The sequence below is a fragment of the Ursus maritimus genome, unplaced genomic scaffold, assembly GCF_017311325.1.
Source record: "Ursus maritimus isolate PB19 unplaced genomic scaffold, ASM1731132v1 scaffold_14, whole genome shotgun sequence".
NCBI lineage: Eukaryota > Metazoa > Chordata > Mammalia > Carnivora > Ursidae > Ursus > Ursus maritimus.
Window position 1 is genome coordinate 40,874,486 of NW_024423786.1, and position 22,080 is coordinate 40,896,565.

Here is a 22,080-nt window from a genome sequence, read left to right on the forward strand (position 1 = left end):
TGAATGTCATTGACATAATATTAAGCCAGACCCACAAACTCATACTGAATGGTTTACAAAATTCAGATCCAAGAAAAACTAACCTATGATTATAGAATTGAGAACAGTGTGTACTTCTGTGGGTTGCTATCAACTGGAGGTTTAAAGGAGAGACCCCTTGGATGTTGATTTGAGTGGTCATTATATGCGTATATATGTGAAATTGTATTTAACTGTACACCGAAGATTTGGGTATTTTATCGTAGATACATTCTACCCCAATAAACACAAAAGAAAAAATTTCTAAAGTCATGCAGAAATCCTCACAGACATCTCATGGGCCCTGTTGAGATTATGCACTCTTCCCAGAACCAGTTTTTATCAAGAGGAAAAACTATCCTTTGTGGCTGAGAGGTAGAGAAGTGCTCACTGCGCACGTACCCAATAAATGCCGTCATGCGTAGCTTGTACGGATCTTTCCTGCAGTCAGGTTTGCCTTTTTCAGGACTTGGGTCAAGTGTTAATGAATTTTGTTCCTCTCGGAGCTCCAAATCTAATTGATGGTCACTTCTGAGGTTGGTTCACTAAAAGATGAACATTGGTTGTTGTAAAGTAATCCTTAAGGAATCTGAACAATGTATTGTGAATTATAGCTATATGCATTTTTTCCCCTCTCACAGAGTCATGCTGTAGGCCTTGAATTCTACAATGCTTAGATTCCTCTTTATTCTCTAGTTAAAGGACTAGTTATTTTTAGTACATTTTTTGCAAAAATTTCAGAATGGTATGTATTGAATACCATGGAAACCTAGCAAGTCATAATTTAATTTTTACCCACAGCATATAGCAGAGTTATGCAGAAAGGTTGAGTCAAATAACTTGAAAAGCTTTATTGTCACAATCAAGGAAATAACAGGCCATAGAAATTTTCTCTTCATTTATAAAATTGTAATCTCCCGAAGTAGAGTTTTCAGAGAAGGGATATGTTAGAATTGGTAACATTTATAGGTGAAGAATAATGTCAGGTATACCACACATCCAGTTCTCTGCCAGTCTATGAATGGAGTAAGGCCTACCAACTCACGAAGTATGAATCAATTGATAAATCTTAATTTTTACATAATACAAAGTTGGCTTTCTTCTACCCCATGCTTATGTGAATTGGCAATTAAAGGGATTCTTACAGAAAGTGATTTGAAGTTTAAAGAATCACTTGGTGATTATTTTAATCAAGAGCTGTTAAAATTGAGAATATGAACTTGTTACAATTGGAATTAAGAGTCCCTCAGAGCGATTTGTCTTTGAATCTTGGAAAAAGTACTTCTTTGAAGTTATACCAAATATTTGTATTATGTATAATATCATAGCCAGTTCATGGCATGCATTAAAATATTGTAGCCTTTGTAGCTTCAAAGGTATCGTTAAATATCAAAATAATAGAAATAACATATCTGAGTGGTCTGTGAGTCCTTGTTGGACAGCAAGAGATCGTTGACATAGATCTGCCTTTCTGCTGGATGTTTAGGGTCCTGAAGTGTTTTATCCCTCTTGCTCAGGGACTTATTTTGTGGTTTGCATAAAACAGCCCCCTCTACATAGAAGGGACTTGTGCAGAGCTCCATGTTCAGCCTTTAGGAAACGAGTACCTAATTTCTGGTTTTGTTTCTTCAGAGTAAAGGTGCTAGTGCTGGAAGAGAATGGACTGAACAGGAGACCCTTCTGCTCCTGGAGGTAAGCTCATGAATAGCAGAGCCCTGTTACCACACAGGAGATGGGTGCTTAGTTTGTGTGACTCACATTTGAAGTATCCCTTTGGAATTAATCCTGAAGTTTTTTGAACCATGTATTGAGTTTTAATAGAATTTTCTTGGGCCGTCATTATTTACATATCGTACCTTAAAGTGATGTACTGGCTATCTGTAGGGAAGAACAAGCCTGGATATGTGGGGTTTTTGGCCCAGGTTGTGTTGTTTTGTCTATTTGAAATCTTTGCCAATGTGAAACAAATATTGGAGCTTTGCAAAAGTAGTCTAGATTTCTAATTTTCCTCCAAAATTGGAAGATGGGGCAATTCTGGCACCTCATTCCCACATAGCAGTAATTGGCTGACCTCAAGTACCAGATGTTCCTTTGAAGTGGAGTCTTTCTTCAGTTTCCAGTTTTCTTTAAACTTAGCCCACCTTTGTCATTGTCGATGCGTTCTCTAGTGCTTGTATGCTTTTGAGTGTACAGCCTCTGTATTTGCCAAAAGGGGATTCCAGAAAAGTCGATAAAGACATCTGTCCCTGAAAATAGTGTTTTGTTCTTGAAAGCAGAATACTATGGTACACCGATGATAATTCAAGATACCTGTCAGTCAGCTTGTTGAATGCTTTTTGGATTTCTTCATGTCTTTGGAGATTCTTGCAAATACTTACACAGGTAGATCTTAGTAATTATTTCTGCCCTGGAGAGTAGAAAATACAGAATATTGGGGTCCATATTTATCAACCATTTCTGAAGAACCATTTGTCTTTGGCGTAGAAGAGTCATTGGGTAACAAGAAGACTGTGTGACACTACTTATTAGTATTTGTGGGTAGAATGTGCATGTGAGAGCTAAATTAGGACTAAATGAGGAAGTTTACTATTTAATCTCTTAGGAATGCTTTTGCCTACAAAGAACAGAAAATCTAACTAGCAGTAGATTAAACCAAAAGGACATTGGTTTTTTTGTTCAACTGGCTGTCTTCAGATTGGCAATTCCAACATTCCTTTTTTTTTTTTTTTCCGGTTAAGATTTTATTTATTTATTGTGAGAGAACATGCGCGTGCTTACACAAGTGTGGGGGAGGCAGAAGGAAAAGAAGAAGCAGAAGCAGAGTTCCGGCTGAGCAGGGAGCCCAATGCGGGACTTGATCCCAGGACCCTGAGATCATGACCTGAGCTGAAGGCAGACGCTGAACCAACTGAGCCACCCAGGCACCACCCCCAGCATTCTTTGCACTGCTCAAGTTTATCAGCGGGTTCCTAGCTTTTCTGTTGTGTTGTTCCACCTTCTTTAGATGTCCATGTTCTGTCTCCGTGTTTTCTCTTCTGGTCACAGGAAGGCTTGTTTGTTTCCTGGGTTCATATCCCCATTAAAAATAGGAAGAAAGTTGGAAAGGGCACTTCTGGGGCCTTTTCTTCTTCTTGGGCTCTTCTTGGAATAAAAAGCTTAACGAGAAGTTGCTCATCAGTCTTTTTAGACGGGAGTATGCTATGCCACCTGGGTGTCTGCAGTAAGTTTGGTGTCAGTACGGTGACCTCCCCAGAGCAGGGGCCCACCATGGTGCCTGAGGCAGGGTGAACTGGCCTGGTCAGAAATGGAGCAGATCAGGGGCGCCTGGGTGGCACAGCGGTTAAGCGTCTGCCTTCGGCTCAGGGCGTGATCCTGGCGTTATGGGATCGAGCCCCACATCAGGCTCCTCCGCTGTGAGCCTGCTTCTTCCTCTCCCACTCCCCCTGCTTGTGTTCCCTCTCTCGCTGGCTGTCTCTATCTCTGTCGAATAAATAAATAAAATCTTTAAAAAAAAAAAAAAAAAGAAATGGAGCAGATCAGAACTCCCGTGCTGATCAGAAAATGTCTGCCAGATATCTGTGCCTCCAAACCATGGTGTCAGCCATTTGTTCTAATGAAAACGGCCTTCTATGAAAATGGTTAGTTGAGCTTGATACTCAAGTGACGCACAGTGCTTTCCTTCAGACTGCTAGCATGCTCGGATGGTTGATTTATAGTCCTCTCGTGTGCCTCACATTTCATTGTACCAAATACTGAAAACAAGTGGACTTGGATGTTTAGATTCATAAAATTAATAATTTTAAAGTAAAGTTGGATTGCTTTTGTGAGTATGTGGCAGTGAAGAGTAGAGAGCCTCTGAAGACAGTCTGGTACCACTGCCTTGATTCATGCTGAGGCTCACTCACCACTGCTTTTGCACCGACCGTGCACATGTCATTGTAATGAAAAAGGCAACGGTGTCCTGTTGTTACTAGGAAAACGGGTTGATCTCTGGGCCCCCCTGAAAGAGTGGTGCCCCATGGGCCTTGCAGGCGACACTGAGATACACTGGACCTGCTGATGGCTCATGGTTCTGAATTGCTTTAATTTGGTTTTTTCGAGTTGATCCAACAGTTGTGTTTTTAAGAAGTTTTAGTGGTGTATTAACAACTTCCTTTTCTTTTTTTTACACCCCTCTTCTTTTCCTTATTCTCTCTCCTCAATCTCTCTCCTCAATCTCTCTCTCTCTGGATTAAAACTCAAAAAGATTTCTTCTTTTTAAGTTTTTACTACTATTTTAATGTACTCTCATCTACTCATTCACTAGTAGTGATACGCAGAGAGCTGCTTTACTGAGCCACCCTTTATTTCGGGACTGTTTTGTCCGGTCCGATTTGCCATGGATGTTAATGTAAAAGTTCCCAGTACCTGGAGGGAACATGATAACACTTTCATATTGCTTTTTTAGAGTCTCTGGGCTCTGGGGAGAAATTTAGTTGTACAACACCGGTTGGAACACCAGGCTTATCAGTTCTTGTTCTTGCTACACACTGATACTCAAACTTTTCTCCTCTTCTGTGTTTGAGAATAGTGAATAGTAAATACAGAGTGAGGACAGAATGGCTGAGCTACTGTTTACCCTGAACATATCCAAGAAAACCATAGTATCCTTACACAATAGTACATTTTTTTCTCCTGCAGGTGGAACCTGTCCAGTGGCTGGTTTTTCTTTTAAACATGTAGTTGGATCAACAGGTGTTGTCTGCACTTACACAGAGGCTCCCCAGCAGTGCTGTTTACCACTAACACCTTCTATTTCTTTCATTTATTTATTGGTAATTAATAGCTTAAGAATATGAAGTGGATTTATAACCAAAACCAGTTAATTTTTTCCTAATAAATACATAAATCTGGAAGATTTGTTAAGGTCTCTGGTTCCCCCCCATCACACGATTTTATTAGACAAATGTTTTACACAGGCAGCATCCCAACTATTTTAGATTATTTTTAGACCACCCGCTTTTATTTTAAAAACACCTTATTTGATATGGTCTCTCATCAAAGCACAGTTCTTATATGGAATGCTGCAGGTTATTATCTGTGGTTATGTTCAGTTCATTGTGTTATTACAGATTTTGGAAGCATAGTTTCAGTTTTGCAAATAACCAATGTGGAATCTACACATTGGATGAATAAATGCAGTTTGAAAAAAGACCTTGAATTGGTAGACATGAAGGCTAATATTAGGCTTTATATTAGTTTTTTGAAAAAAAATATTGCATGAAATAAAGATAATGGAGACTTGTCTGAGTAGATTTCATTTGTAAACTGTGTGAGGAATTCCAGGTGTGTCACCTGAAAATGAGTCACCAGTTTAAGAAGCCACAAAAAGCTAACCTAGTCCTTCCATCAGCTTGATTTATTTAGGTCTTTAATTTCTTTCAGCGTGTTTTATGTTTTCCAGCATGTTGATCTTACACATTATTATATTTATTCCTAGGTGTCTTATTTTTGTGGTATTTTAAATACTTTTTTCGTGCTCGCTTCGGCACCACATATACTAAATGCTTTTTTCAAATTTAAAACTTTTCATTGAGGGGCGCCTGGGTGGCACAGCGGTTGAGCGTCTGCCTTCGGCTCAGGGCATGATCCCGGCATTATGGGATCGAGCCCCACATCAGGCTCCTCCGCTAGGAGCCTGCTTCTTCCTTTCCCACTCCCCCTGCTTGTGTTCTCTCTCTCGCTGGCTGTCTCTATCTCTGTCAAATAAATAAAAATTTAAAAATCTTAAAAAAAAAACTTTTCATTGAAATAAAATTGAGTTTTTCCATTACATGTCTATCCTTGACTTTGCTAAACCTTTTAGTTTCGGTATCTTTTTTGTAGATTTCTTTGGATTTTTCTATATAAACAGTCATGTGTATTAATGAAAGACAGTTATTCTTCCTTTTATATATGTATGCTTTTTATTTATTTATTTTTGCCTGATTGAGATTTAATATAATTAGGAAAGCTATCAAATCTGTCTATTTTCTTGGGGCACCTGGGTGGCGCAGTCGTTAAGCGTCTGCCTTCGGCTCAGGGCGTGATCCCAGCGTTCTGGGATCGAGTCCCACATCAGGCTCCTCCGCTGGGAGCCTGCTTCTTCCTCTCCCACTCCCCCTGCTTGTGTTCCCTCTCTCGCTGGCTGCCTCTCTGTCAAATAAATAAATAAAATCTTTATAAAAAAAAACAACTATCTATTTTCTTATGTACTGTATAATCATTTTCATTATTTTTTTTAAAAACCCATCTAAAGAACAGTCACAGGCTTCTGATATTGTTATGTATTAGTTCCTTAGTACCTGATGCTAAAGCTCTTGGTTTTTTTCTGTTGTAGGCCCTGGAGATGTACAAGGATGATTGGAACAAAGTGTCTGAGCATGTTGGCAGTCGTACCCAGGATGAATGCATCCTCCACTTTCTGAGGCTTCCTATTGAGGACCCATACCTTGAGAATTCGGATGCTTCCCTGGGCCCCTTGGCCTACCAGCCTGTCCCTTTCAGTCAGTCAGGAAACCCAGTTATGAGCACTGTTGCTTTTTTGGCGTCTGTGGTGGATCCTCGTGTGGCATCTGCTGCGGCAAAAGCAGCTTTGGGTATGGACATTCCTGTACCATGTCACCAACACAGTAGTTTCAGATAATGGTTTAGTACTTTCCTTCATACACATGCTGGCTCAGATTTAAATAAGTGTTATCAGCTGCTGTGTTCATTTCAGTTGTATAGCAGAAAATCAGACATTACCCCTCTATGTTATATTTAAAAGTATTATAATATTTATTTTTTTAAAGATTTTATTTATTTGAGAGAGAACATATGCACAAGTGGGGCAGTGCAGGGGAGAGGCAGAGGCAGAGGGAGAGGGAGAGGGAGAAGCAGACTCCCCGTTGAGTTGGGAGCCTGACTCGGGGCTCGATCCCAGGATTCTGAGATCATGACCTGAGCCAAAGTCAAATGCCCAACTGACTAAGCCACCCAGGTTCCCCTAGAATATAATAGTTTAAAATAAAGAGCGTTTGTTAAGAATCGGAGGGGCAAAGCAGAGTTTTTGTGGTATATTTTGTGATTCATTTGGACGTTGACATAACCAGCAAAAGAACCATTTAACATTGTTGGATTTTATTATAATTAGAACAACAAAGAATTGTAGAATTTCATTAGTGTATATGACCATCTCATTTGGCGTTCTTGTTTTGCTGGGATAGATAAGACTGAGTCCCCAGAAAGGGCACTGTATGCAAGACCCTAAGGTATTGGATTTCCTAGTGGTTTACGTTAAAGCAAATATTTGTGCAAAACCAGGTCACACTTCCATTTTTATTCTTGAACAGAGGAGTTTTCTCGGGTCCGAGAGGAGGTACCACTGGAATTGGTCGAAGCTCACGTCAAGAAAGTACAAGAAGCAGCACGAGCCTCTGGGAAAGTAGATCCCACCTATGGCCTGGAGAGCAGCTGCATTGCAGGCACGGGACCTGATGAGCCAGAGAAACTTGGTGAGTTATGGCTGTCCCCAAGGACAGGGCAATAGATGTCGTAGTTTTCTATCAGCCTGCTAAAATAAGCGGGTTTGTTTGCACTTTTTAAGTGAGAACAGGGCGCCTGGGTAGCGCAGTCGTTAAAGCGTCTGCCTTCGGCTCAGGGCGTGATCCCGGCGTACCGGGATCGAGTCCCACATCGGGCTCCTCTGCTAGGAGCCTGCTTCTTCCTCTCCCACTCCCCCTGCTGTGTTCCCTCTCTCGCTGACTGTCTCTCTGTCACATAAATAAATAAAATCTTTAAAAAAAATAAAAAAATAAAAAAAAAATAAAGTGAGAACAATGATTAGTATCAACTTGTCCCTTAAGATTAGTATATGATTTTTTTTCTCTTACCCCTTCCTTTTATGGTAGATAGAATTTAAAGGTTTTCTAAGAGCTGTTAATAACATCACAGTTGTGAAGTATCTGATGCCAGCTTTTAAGATTTATTTATTTAAGTAATCTCTACACCCAACTGGGGCTCAAAATCAAGACCCCGAAATCAAGAGGCATACGCTGCACCAACTGAGCCAGCCAGGTGCCTGTGATGCCTGTTTTTAGATCTAGGTTTTCAGCGTTTGAACATAAGAATACTGAAAGGACTTTCGTGATTATTTTAATTTATACATTGCTGGGTAGGTTTGAGTTCGTTGTTTTTTGTTTTTTAATTGAGGTAAAATTCATATAACATAAAATTCTCTATTTTAATCACTTAAAGGTATTCAGTCTAGTAGCTTCTAGTACATTCACAGGGTTGTGCATCCATCACCACTAACTCCAGAACACTTTGATCACCCCAAAAGATAATCCCATACCAGTTAAGCGGGTGTTTCCCGTTTCTTCTTCCCTCGGCCCTGGTAACCACTCATCTGCTGTCTGTCTCTGTGGATTTGCCTATTCTAGACATTTCCTGTAAATGGAATCATACAGCACTCGGGCTTTTGTGTCTGACTTCTTTCACTTAGCATAAGGGTTTCAAAGTTCATCATTTGTAGTATAAGATCACTACTTCATTCCTTTCTGTGCTGAATAATACTCTTTCAGCGGATACACCACATTTTACTTATCCATTCATCGGTTCATGTACATTTTTATTGTTTCCGTTTTTTCACTATTTTGACTAACGCCGCCATGAACGTTGAGGTGTACAGCGTATTTTGTGAACATAGGTTTTTTGATTCTCAGTACTTAGGAGTAGGATTATTGGATCAAGTGGTAATTTTATGTTTAGCTTTTCGAGAAACTACTCAACTGTTTTCTGTAGTGGATGTACCATTTTATGTTTTTACCAGCAACATATGAATGTTTTGACTTCTCCACATCCTCACCAGCACTTGCCCCCCCCCACAAAAGATAAAACCGGAGTGTTTGTAAAGTATTTTCATTTGCATTCAATTTGGGGAGTATTGTCATCTTAACAATATGAAGTCTTTCAATCCTTGAACACAGGATGTCTTTCCATTTATTTAAATCTTCTTTAATTTAAACATTTTTTTTGAGGTTCTTGGTCTTGCATGTTCTTGGCACCTATTTTATATTTCCCTTAGTTAAATTTATTCCTTTGTATTTTATTCTTTTGAATGCTTTTGTAAATGAAATTATTTTCCTGATCTTAAGGGGAAAGTGTTTCATTATTAAGTATGATGCTAGTTGTTGGATTTTCCTAGGTTCCTTTTATTAAGTTTAGGGAAATTCCCTCTATGCATAATTTGTTTGAATGTTTGTATCCTGAAAAGGTGTTGGAGTTTGCCAACTGCTTTTGCTGTATCAACTGAGATGACCATGTGGTGTTTTTACTTTTTTCTTTAAATATGTTGTATTAATTGATTCTTGCCTGTCGAACTACTTTTGCAGTTCAGGAAAAATCCCACTTGATTGATTATGGGAATATTCCACATAATACTCTATTGGATTTAGTTTGCTTCTAGTATTTTGTGGAGGATTTTTGCATCTGTATTCATAAGGGACATTTGTTTAGTACTTTTCATTTTTTGTGGTAACTTTATCTGGTTTGATATCAGGGTAGTACTGATCTCTAAGAATGAGTTAGGAATTGTTCTTTATTTTTTTGAAGAGTTTGAGAATTACTGATGCTCATTCTTATTTAAATGTTTGCTGAAATTCATATAGGAAGCCATCAAGTCCTGATTTTTTTTTTTTAATGTTTTTTAAGAACTGATTTAATCTGTTTACTTGTTACAAGTCTGTTTAGGTTTTCTGTTTCTCTTTGAGTCAGTTTTGGTAGTGTGCATCTTTCTAGAAATTTGTCCATTTCATGTACACTGTCTCATTTGTTGGCCACACACACATACAAATCATAACAACCAAAAGTGGAAACAACTCAAATGTCTATCAGCTGATGAATGGGTAAACAAAATGTGGTGTTACGATGGAATATTATTGAACCATAAAATAGAATGAACTGTTGACATAATGCGACCTCATGGATCATCCTTGAAAACATGGTAAGTGGGGGGAAAAAACCAGTGAGAAGAGACAATCTATTATTTAATTCCAATTATATGAAATATCATGAACAGGCAGATTTATAGAGACAGAAAGTAGATTAATGGTTGCTTAGGGCTAGGAAGATCAGGCAAAGGGGGATGATAGCTAAAGGGTATAGAGTTTCTGTTTGAGATAATGGAAGGGTTTTAAAATTTACTGTGGTAATGATTGCATGTATCTGGGAATATACTAAAACTCATCTAACTGTACTCTTTTAATGGGTTGATTATATGATATATGAATTATATCTCAGTAAAGCTGTTTTTTAAAAAGGTTTATAATATCTTTTTACATTCCTTTTTATTTCTGTAAGGTTGATAGTAATGTCCCCGTTTTCATTCCTGATTTTAGTAATTTGGTCCACTTTTTTTTTCTTCGTCAATCTAGCTTTAGACTTACTGATTTTACCAACTTCTGATTTCAGTGATTCTTTCTGTTGTTTTTCTGTTCTCTGAGTTATCTCCAGTATAATCTTTATTCTTTACTTCTGCTCGTTAAGTTTGTTTTCTTTTTTCTTTTTCTTTTTCTTTTTTTTTTGAAAACTTATTTATTTGAGAGAGAGAGAGAGGTTGGGGGGTGGGGAGGGGGAGGGGAAGAATCTTAAGCAGACTCCCCACTGAGCCTGGAACCCACTGTGGGGCTCGATTCCACAACCCTAAGATCACGTGAGCAGAGATTATGACCTGAGCCGAAATCAGGAGTCATGCTCAACCAACTGAGCCACCCAGGTGCCCCTAAGTTTCCTCCGCTTTTTGATATTTCCTTACTTTGGAGGATGGGATATTGATTTGAGATCTTTCTTCTTTATTAATGTTGACTTCCATAGCTATATAAATTTCCCTCTCAATACTTCTTTTACTTTGTTCTGTAAATTTAGGCATATTTTATTTCTGTTTTCATTCTTCTCAAAGTATTTTGTAATTTCCCTCTTGATTTCTTCTTGGACCCATGGGTTGTTTTAGGAGTGTGTTGTTTAGTACATACCAGTTAGTGAATTTTTTAGATTTTCTTGTTACCAATTTCTAATTTCATTCCATTGTATTCAGAAAAGATAATTTGTGTGGTTTCTATCTTGTAAAATTTACTGAGGCATGTTTTATGTCTAATATATTGGCCTGGTGAGTATTTCTTTCACATTTTGCTGTTTTTGAATGGCATCTTCTGTGTATGTTTGGTTGGGCTGGTTTGTAGTGTTGTTCAAGTTGTCTACTTTATCATTTTTCTAGTTGGTCTATCCTTCATTGAAAGGATGTCTTGAAATTTCCAAATATTGTTGAGCTGTCTATATTCCTTCCTTCAGTTCTGTCTGGTTTTGCTTCGTATATTTTGTTAGTTGCATACATATTTATAATTGTTCTTTCTCATGAATTGGCCCTCTTTTTGGAAAAGATTTATTTGAGTGAGAGAGGGAGAGAGAGCACGAGTGGGGGAAGAGGTAGAGGGAAAGAGACAAGCAGACTCCCCACTGAGCAAGGAGCCCGATGCAGGACTCGATCCCAGGACCCTGAGATCATGACCTGGGCCAAAGGCGGACGCTTAGCCCACTGAGCCACCCAGGTGCCCTGAATTGGCCCTTTTATCATTCTATAACATCTTTTTCTCTTTAACCTTTTTTTTGCCTAAAAGTCTATTCTATCTGATAATGACATACTGTTCCAGCTCTCTTTTGGTTACTGTGTTTGCATGGAATATTTTTTTCCATTAATTTACTCTTCAGTGTATTTGTGTCTTTGAATCTAAGATATGTCTCTTTTTTTTTTTTTTTAAAGATTTTTATTTATTTATTCCACAGAGATAGAGACAGCCAGCGAGAGAGGGAACACAAGCAGGGGGAGTGGGAGAGGAAGAAGCAGGCTCCTAGCGGAGGAGCCTGATGTGGGGCTCGATCCCATAATGCTGGGATCACACCCTGAGCCGAAGGCAGACGCTTAACCGCTGTGCCACCCAGGCGCCCCCTAAGATATGTCTCTTACAGACAGTGTATTGTTTGTTGAATTTTAGGATTTTGCAGACTTAGGTTGTACCTTTGGTTCTGCCCTGCATAGCTATAGCACTTTCAAAAGCTGTTTACCTTAGTTAGCTCTGAGTTCTTTCATGTGTGACAAGAAAGTGATGGTTAGGTACTCTCTATAACGTACCGTATAGTTATGCTAGTTGGTGATATTGGACAGATGACATTTTTGCTATTAAGGACTTTGGATTATTTTTTTTTTTTTAAATTTATTTATTTATTTATTTGACAGAGAGAGACAGCCAGTGAGAGAGGGAACACAAGCAGGGGGAGTGGGAGAGGAAGAAGCAGGCTCCCAGCAGAGGAGCCCGATATGGGGCTCGATCCCAGAACGCTGGGATCATGCCCTGAGTTGAAGGCAGACGCTTAACGACTGAGCCACCCAGGCACCCCTAAGGACTTTGGATTATGTTTATTTAATTTATTATGAAGAGGAGTAAAATTTTAGGAAAGTGGCTTCATAAGCAATACCTGGCTTCTCAAATGGCAAGTGTTCTATATGTTAAAAGAGGCTTAATTTTCACACCTTGGTAAAATATTTTATATACAGTTATCAGTGGTGTATTCCCAACATTTCTTACTGGTTCATTTTTTCTTTTCATTTTGAAACAATTTCTGATGAATAACTCAAGTTAAAGGTTTCTTGCTGCCACCTTGCCAAATTCCATCTCTGTCTCAGTTGTATACACTTTATTAACTATGCTTCAACTGCAGTCATTTTATTTTTGTGTCTTTCATTTATTCTTGTAGAATAAAGGTTATGTGAAGTAAAAAGTAATACTGCCAGGCAGTACTCCACAGATGACACCATCTGACCTCCAGGTGCTCTGTTCTGGGTGGTTCAAGTAGCTCTCAGTGAGGTCTCTACAAGCATAAAATCTTACGGTCTCCATGGGTTGCACAGGTCCTACCCCTGGTGTTCCCTCTGCTTTCTTAAAAGTGTCAATTTAGCAGTCTTATTTTGCAGATATATCTGGAAACATTTTCAGATTAATCAAACCTCTCACTTTTAGCCCTCAGAGCAAATTATTGACCTGTTCTTTTTTTTAAAAGATTTTATTTATTTTTTTGAGAGAGAGAGAGAGAGAGAGAATGCGTGTGCAGGAGGGAGGAGGGGCAAAGGGAGAAGCAGGCTCCCCGCTGAGCAGGGAGCCTGATATGGCAGCCTGATGCGGGAGCCTGACGTGGGACTCGATCCCAGGACCCTGGGATCATGACCCGAGCTGAAGGCAGATGTTTAATGACTGAGCCACCCAGGCGCCCCTATTGACCTGTTCTTAAGAGAGTATCCATAGTATTTCTTAGTTTGAAAACTCACTTATTTTTCTGTCTTAGATGGACACCCAAATTAGCAAGCCAAGCCGCATCCCTCTTGCTTTTTATTGATTCTGCACCACCAGGCAGCGCCCAGCTCAGGCGGGGGAAGCCTGGGCCTATTGAATGCCTGGGAAATGTCTTACTTTCCTTGACGTTTTTGTGGTTTTGGTTCATTTGCAGGGTCCTTTGGTTCCCTGTGGTTATGGAATTGAAAAGGGTTGGCACAGTCTTCTTAGTTTGATTCAAAGAAGTTTCTGTACTTTGCAAAATCAGGGACAAGTTTCTACATGTAAATCTGTTTTTAAAATTTTGGTAGATGATACCGTAGAGCATTAGGGGTTAAGAAACAGGTTGCAAACTTAGCCATTTCTAATTTAGCAGGACAAAACCAAAATCTAGCGACCTCAGTCTTTGTGGGGTCCTTTTTCTGACTCAGTAGTGAAGGTATGGTTTCCACAGTATGCAAAGCTTGGATCCGACTGCTGCAAAGAGCACTGGTGGTGACAGGGGATGATTCTTTGAATGGCACGGAAAGTAAACTTCATTCATGGTAGCTGGAAGTAGCCTATGAGAAAACCTCTCTGAAGTGCAGTGGATACTCACTAGTTGTAGCAACAGAATGTGGGTCCTTTTACCATTTAATAAGGGCAAAGGAAAATACCAGTATAGTATGAATATTTTGGAATGAGTTGTAAATAGAATTGTAACTTAATGCTGGCCTATGATAGTTAATGTGATTTATGTTGGGCTGTGACTGGTAGAATAAATTAGGAGACAGCAAATGGTTCTTAGGGTGGAATTGGTCAGCAAAATTGTGGCATGAAGGCAAGAGCACACCTCCTTTCCTTCTGCTAGGGGGTTAGGGAGTTCAGGGAAAGGACGTATCAGTTTTACTTTTAAACTGACACTTGATATAACAAAATAGTGCCACTGATTTGAAATAGAATGATGTAGGATTTTCCTTATCAAGATAATTGTACTTGAATGGGAGATTGACATACTTTTTATTGTTACACGTAATTTACTGTGTTGTCCGTGTTAACTTACATGTATTAACAGTGGTGAAATGACAATACAGGAAAAAATAAATAAGTTTCCTTGTGAAATACAGGACTCCTCTTGGATTTCTCTCAGTAACGTATCTAACTTTTCATTGTGGGTTTGGAATGGGGGGAGTGTTTGGTAAAATCTGAAACACCTCTTATTTTCATTTTAGGAGACTTCTAGGAATTCTTGAGGAAATGAGTGCTCGCTTCTCAGAAGGGACTTGTCATTTCATTCTCTATAACTCTAGTCATTCACCAATATGTACTGACTTCTCTAAATCTGTATGGTTTTTTGTTTCTGTTTGGCCAGGGACCATTCTGGGAATAGAAAAAATACTGATATTTGAGATCTTTTGTATTTAACTAAAAATATTGCCAGGTTTTATTTGCCCTGGGTTATAGGGGAAGGTGAGGGAAGTTAAGAAATGAAAAGAATTTTTAAACATTTTTCAGAAGTCGCTGGAAATCAGCATTTCTTTGTGACACGTTTGTATAGGGGTTTTCTGACCGGTCTTTTGAGGGTTTTTTTTTTTTTTTTCTGGATAATCCTTTGGAGGAAGTGGCATTGTTTTTATTGTAAAACCAAGGAAACTAAGTTTTATCAGATTGTATAGGCTTGTGAGAATCTGGTTTAAATTTTGAACCTGAATCTCTGGTCCTAAAGCTCAGCCTCTTTTTATTATGGCATACTGCCAGAAGTAAAATGTATTGGTACGTCTGTGTAGTTTTCATTCATTGAACAAGGATCATTAAGACCTTAGCTCCATCGTACTGTCCTTATATCCTATGGGAAATACAGTAGGAAGAGACCCAGGTCCTCTTGAAAATCTGTAGGAGCTACATAAGGAGACAGGCAAATGTACCAGGAAGAGCACTGGCTGATTCATCTCTACGAGATCAAGCGCTTAGAAACCCACGCCAGAATTTAGTCAGAGTGATTCAGTGTACGAGCCTACACCACGTAAGCATTCTTGAATGGGAGGTCAGGCTTAATCTAGAGTTGTTGTTGTTGTTTTTTTCCTTTTAACTCCTGGGGATAAATAAGACTGTAAATGTGTTGTGTTACCTGTCATTTCATTGTGTTTTAGGTGCTAGGGTACTGGTGAGCAAAACAGACCAAAATCCCTGCCTGCAAGGATTGTATATTTTCAAGGTGGAAAATGAAATATGTGATACATAAAGCTTAGATTGTGTAAATTTAATATGTATAAAAAGTATGTTGGCTGGTAAGTGGTATGGTGAAAATTAAAGCAGGATTCAGAAGATAAGCATCAAGTGTGTGGAATTGCAGTTTTCAAAGGTCAGGAATATGTTACCAAGAAAGTGACCTTCGAACAAAGATGTAAATGAGGGAAAGGAATCGTCAGACATCTAAGGTCAGAGTGCTGTGGGCGTTGGGAGCAACCATTGTACAGGCCCCTAGACAGGAGCTGCCTGGCATAGGTGAGGAATAGGAAGGGGAGATTATGGACAAGTAGCTGGATTGCACGGTAGAGGTGGTCATGGGAGATGATGAGGGGCTTATGAGCCATTGTAAAGTTTTAATTTTTACTCTAGGTGAGGTGGAGCCAGTGGGGGGGGGGGGGGTTGACCAGAAGAGTGTCAGGGTCTGACCTGTATTTTTAAAACTCATTCTGTTAGGTTGAGAACATCACTTGTCTAGGAGTCGTTAAGTTGATGTATTTTTCAGAGAACTTAACGTGATATATTTGAATATCAAAGATAATTTTTTTTACCGCATCACAAAAGCTTTTATTGAACACTTTATTAAATTTTTCTTTACTTGACCTCAGGTCTAAACAAAATAGCTTTTCTGATAACCTGTTTACTTGTAGTCAAACATCCTGAAATACTGACAGGATAGCACAGTGAGATTTCATGTGCCTACCAGTTAGGTGCAGGTTCAACTTTGCCGTATCTATCTATCTAGCAATCTGAATGTATGATTTTTATTTTGTTTTTGGTGAACTATTTCAAAGTAAGTTGTAGACATCATGAGTCTTTGCACCCTAGGTAATTCAGCGTGCGCCATCTTGTAGGAGTAGGGACATCCCTGTATAATGATCACGGTATGGTGGATCTTAGTCCCTTTTGAGGCCAGCAGCCTTTCCTCCCCCAGGGAATTAGAATGTATGTGCACATTCAAGGGTCTGTCGAAGACTGACTTACTGTAACCCCCATTTGTATTTCCTGATCTCAAGTATTGGTTTTATTTTTTTAATTTTTTGCCTCTGAGTAGATTTACTGTCTGTATCTTAATTTTGGTTTAGAGAAATTTGAAAGATTAAGTTAATCGATGCTTATTCCTTACAATTGACTGTGTATGCTATAGGGCTATTGAATCGCAAGTAGAATGTTCAGAGAAGATTCTTTTATATCAGTAAGTGGATTGTCCACCGAGCTCCTTAACACCCTGTGGAATACGCACTGCAAAGAGTGTATGTTGAGCCATTTGTCCCAGCTCTGTGTAGAAGAGCCCAATTAATCACTTCTAGTTTTCAGGAAGGTTAAAAACTAGTCTCTAGTTCATCAGGTGGTTAAGAAGAGCATCCTGACAATAATGTCGAAAGGGTCCCTTTCTAGGAACAGGAAGCCCAGAAGTGACGTTCTTGTTCTTGCTTCAGATACTATTCATCACTTATAAATAGCCTCATTCTTCTCATCACGAGGATTTCCATAACATTTTAAAAATCTGGCACTTCTAGAACACCATGTGTGAAAACATGCTAGGCTGGTGAACCTAAGCAAACAGTGGAACAGTATTTGATCATGGGACTTATATCGTGCAGGGTGGCTTCTCTCTTCTCTTTGTCAATATTCTATTTGAAGGGCTCTTTTAGATTTCAAGAGGCAGAGAAGGATAAGAGTCACTTTCCTGAGCAGCTCATAATTGGACATCTAACCTCTAAGGACTAGTTAATGCTGGCTCGGATTTAAGTAACTTTCCTAATGACCCATATTTATTAAATGGTAGGATATGTATTTTTAGGAAGAGATTGGCTTCCATTATATAATTATATAATGCCTTTTGGGGACTTTTATCAAATTAGGCCTTTCGGTTACTTGTTAGAGATCTCTTGCTGTGGGCTACTATGTAAGACATAAATAATACCCTCTATTCGGGGCACCTGGGTGGCTCAGTCACTTAAGCGTCCAACTCTTGATTTCAGCTCAGGTCATAATTCCAGGATTGTGAGATGGAGCCCCGTGCTCAGTGGGGAACTAATTCTTTCCTTCTCCCTCTCCCTCTGCCCCTCTCCTCTCTTGCATATGCTCTTTCAAATCAATCAATTGATCGTCGATCAGTCTTTTAAAAAAAGCAATACCCTTGCTTTTTTGTGATGGGCTACGCATATGTGGAAAAATTATTCAGTGTTCAAGGTTTGGAGACATAATGAAGCATACGTATATAGTATTAATTGTTCAGGGAGGACTGGGTACGGGAAGTGCTGTAAGAGTTAGCATAAAGGGACGTGTAGGTTTAGACTGAGGAAGACTTCACAAAGAAAGGATTTGAGCTGAACGGTGAAAAGGAGGTTTAGGATACCACTGAGCCAGAGTAGAGCAAGTTTTCGGTTCTGCAGAACAGTGTGAACAAAGGCACAGAGATGGTAATGGAAGGTTGTGCGGAGCGTGGGACATAAACCAGGTTAGCCGCAACCCAGAGTTCAGATAAGGACGTGGGGAGATGAGATGCACAGCTAGATGGGAGCAGAGTGGCAGAGGGTGGTGCAGGCTGGGACTATATATTGGCAGTTCCGTGGAACCCTTGAACTGTACTACAGGGAGTGACATGGTCCGTTTCCCGGAAGGGCTGAGTGAGTTCCTGCCATAGGCCTTACTTTATTCTCTGTTCCCTGAGAAGACACAAATTATTGGACTAGCAGCTCTCAAACTTTTTTGGTCTCAGGACTTCTTTATGCTCTTTAAAAATAATGAGGGAACCAAAATGCTTTCATTTATTTGAATTATATCTGTTGATATTTACTGTATCCAAAATTAAAACAGAAACTTTTAAACCAAAACAATACACGGGTGCATGTTCCTGTGGCTGACTTCATGTGTCATGCAGCCTCTGGAAAGCCAAGTTCCACACTTGGGGGAGAGGAGAGTGGAAAGGCAAATAACGTCTTTTTGTTGTTACAAAAATAGTTTTGATCTTGGGGACATTTCTGCCACTGAGGGCGGGGGATTGGTACCTGGACCACACTTTGTGAATTGCTGAATTAAACACTTGCCCTTGAAGAATATTCAGTTAGTGTGGGGAGACAGTATAAGTAGGTAGGTAGGAAAGGTAAGCAGAGAAGAAGGAAGGGAGGGAGGGAGGAAAAAGACAAAATACAGTTACAGACAGAGGCACATGTGAAGGAAACAGTTATGCTTGGGTCAGTTAGAGAAGGCTTCAGAGGAGGTAATCTTTTAAACAATAAGGAGAAAGGATAAAAGGATGAAAGTGTGTGACATATTCTGGAAATACTACCAAGAAGTCTGTGGGGAGCAGGTACTGTGGCCAAGTGCAGCCGTATAGATGTGTGTGTGGAGGGGGTTGATTTTGAACGGCTTTTACCCTCTGGAAACCAAGAAGTCTCCAGGAAAGAGATATAACAGGATTCAGTCTGTTTTAGAAAACCTGCAGACAGTTTACAGATGACGTGCAGGAAATGGAAGAGCTTCCACCAAATAATCGTAGTTCTTTTCCACAACGCATCACTACTTATTTGTAACCCACTTTCTTATTTTTGCAAGCATTTTGTTCTTTCCTTCAAGCTACCTTTCCCAGTTCTTTCAGCTCTTAGGAGATAGGTGCGGTGCCCATGAGAGGACAGTGTGGTGGCCTGGTGGGGGGAGGGGGTAGGAGCTCAGCTCTCCTGGAAGAGTAGAAGAGACATACAGCTAAAGTAGGTTTGGGGGCGCGGGGCAGATGTGGAGGCAGAGGCTGGAGTCGGTCGGGGGATCGGTGTTGTATCTGTGGGAGACAGAACAGGAAATAGAATGGAATCCGATTGGCGTTACCATTTCTTGTTTCTAGTCTCCGAAGAAATTGTCATCTCGTGGCTGCCAGCTAAATTGCCTCTCAACCTTGGTTGAGCTTCATTCGAAAGTCCAGTAGGTGTATAGATAGTTATCTATTGCTGCATAGTCAGTTACCACAAAGTCGGTGACTTAAAACCGGTTATATTTATTGTCTCGTTGCTTCTGGGAGTCGGAAATTTGTGCATAGCCTAACGGGGTCCTCTGCTTAGGCTGTCACGAGGCTGCGCTCAAGGTGGTAGCTGGGTTGTGTTCTCATCTACTGAGGAATCCACCTCCATGTTCCCTCCTGTTGTCAGAATTAGTTTACTTCTGCTTGTAGAACCGGAGGCTGCAGCTCCTTGCTGGCTGTTAGCTGGAAGCTGCCCTCAACTACCCGAGGCCCCCCACTGTTCTTCAGCATCTGGGCTTCCCCACCATGGCAGCTTGTGGCGTCAGGCCCGCAAGGAGAGTCTCTAGAGTGAGTGTAGTAAAGACAGGGCCTTATATAACTGAACATTCCATCCCCTTGCCCTTATTCTGTTGGTTAGAAACACGTCACGGATGCTGCTCGCTCTCAGGGGAAGGGGATTGTGCAAGGACATGAAAACCCTGAGTCAGGGATCAGTGGGGCCACTCTAGAATCTCACCACCTTGGTAGCCATTCTCCCGGGTTCTGGTCACAACCCGTTTGTCAGTGTCCCTCAATTCCCAACATTAAAGTTAAGACCTTAAGGGTTAGAGATGTCCACAGTATCTGGATTCATAAGCAGGACTGTCACAGCATGAACTTTCTGTCACAAGGTTTAGCAAACATACCAGATTGGGAAGGACCTTTGGAAGTTCAGGGCAGAATGAGAATCCTCTGTTGGTGTCACTGAGGCAGTGCTAAGGGCCATGGCAAGAGCTCATGTTAGTAGAGAGAGAAGACTTGGGTCCAGTCCACTGAATTTGCTAATAACATTACTGTCGTTGAGCACTTACTACGAGCCAGGTGTTATCATTTTGCATGGAATAATTCGTTTAATCGTTAGCATTGCACTTATGCAGAAGGTACTATCATTGTTCTCCTGTTGTAGATAAGCAGACTGAGGCATCTGGCAGCTAAGTGGCTTGCCCACAGTCACTTGGCTAGTAAATTCAGGGACAGGGTTTGAACCTAGACAGTCTGGATCCAGAATTCACCCAGGAAATTTTGGTTGTTAGACTAAATCCAGGTTGTCACCTGCTTTTATTTAGACCAGAATATATAAGAATAGTTTTTACATTTTTAAATGTAAAAATCAAAAAATCAAAAGAAGAGTAGTATTTTGTGACACATACAAATTATAGGACATTCACGTTTCAGTGTCTATAAAGTTTTATTGAAACATAGCCACACTCCTTCATTCCCAGGCTGCTTTCACGGCTTTGACTTAAGACTCACGTGGCCTGCAAAGCTGGGAATAGCTACTCTCTGCCCTATGCAGAGCTCTGGTCTCTAGCATAAGGTCTGACTTATGAACTATGATGTTGATAGTTTCCCCTGGCTGACAGGGCATCCTCTCAGCGCAGTTGTGTGTCAAAGGATTTTGTACAATGTCCTCCTTTGTATGTTTGGCGTTGGCCCACTAGTTTGTTTTAGGTGCCTTCTTGCTTAAGTTTGGAACTCTTTTTTAAATTCATTCTAGTATCTTCTTCATTTATCTCCACAGACATGGGTCAGACCACACATTTGTAGGGACGGATTATCAACCGCCTAGTTTATAGACATCAACAAGACGACATGGCATATGGAAAGGGCTGCAGCCTCTTAAGCGTTTACGCTTCCAACCAGAATTCAGACCAAAGAGAAGCTGTTGTTTTGTGTTTCTTTTTCCAAGAAGATGTCTAAAAGCAGCTTGAAAAAATGTTTTGTAGGATAGAAACCACTTTACATACTCCTCCACATGGCATCTTGAGGAACACACAACTCCTAATTAACTCTTAATAGACGTCTCATTAAAGGTCTCAGCACTAGCCGCAGGTTTCTCCCCTTTAACTGTACCATCATCATACAAATAGGTATTAATGTCATGTAACCATTCATCATGGACTCATAGCTGATTAAAAGAGTTAATATCAAATGTGACTTGCCTTGTAATAGACAAAGTGAGTGTGTGATCTTTTTAGAATGTGGAGCTATAGGTTGTGGGTCGTCATTTAAAAGCAGATTATCTTTTTAAAAAAATGTACTGCATTCCTCCCACATTAATACTTAGTCTGTAATTAAGCTGACTCAGCAAAGGTGGCCTAAGGCCCATTCAATTAACAGTAACTTGTGAAGTTAGGTTTTTTTTTAAATACCCCATCTGTGTTTGGTTTTTGTTCAGATTTCTTCATTTTTATAGTTTAATGTGTCTTAATGCATGCTGCATATTTCATCTGAACTAAGAATTAGAGCATTAACTGTAAGATTCATCTCTGTTTCTTCCTTCTCACTTTCCAACCGCCAGCACTGACAGTCCTATATTTTGAAATACTGTTCTACTTTGTAAATGACTTTCATCTCAAACACGTACTGTATATGTTAGGTGTAATTTTGTTTGTTTTAATAATTTATTTGTCGAGAGAGAGCGAGCGAGCGCACAAGCAGGGAGAGAGGCAGAGGGAG

General features: G+C 39.9%; 1 protein-coding gene across 1 annotated transcript in view; it reads left to right on the plus strand.

The window, feature by feature from the left end:
* The window catches only part of SMARCC1 (SWI/SNF related, matrix associated, actin dependent regulator of chromatin subfamily c member 1), a 164,302-nt gene that overhangs the window by 88,182 nt on the left and 54,040 nt on the right, over nt 1–22,080 (plus strand). The window contains exons 19-21 of the mRNA XM_040628898.1: nt 1,651–1,710; nt 6,377–6,635; nt 7,371–7,532. Coding sequence (XP_040484832.1) covers nt 1,651–1,710; nt 6,377–6,635; nt 7,371–7,532 — 481 coding nt within the window. The remainder of the gene's footprint in view (nt 1–1,650; nt 1,711–6,376; nt 6,636–7,370; nt 7,533–22,080) is intronic.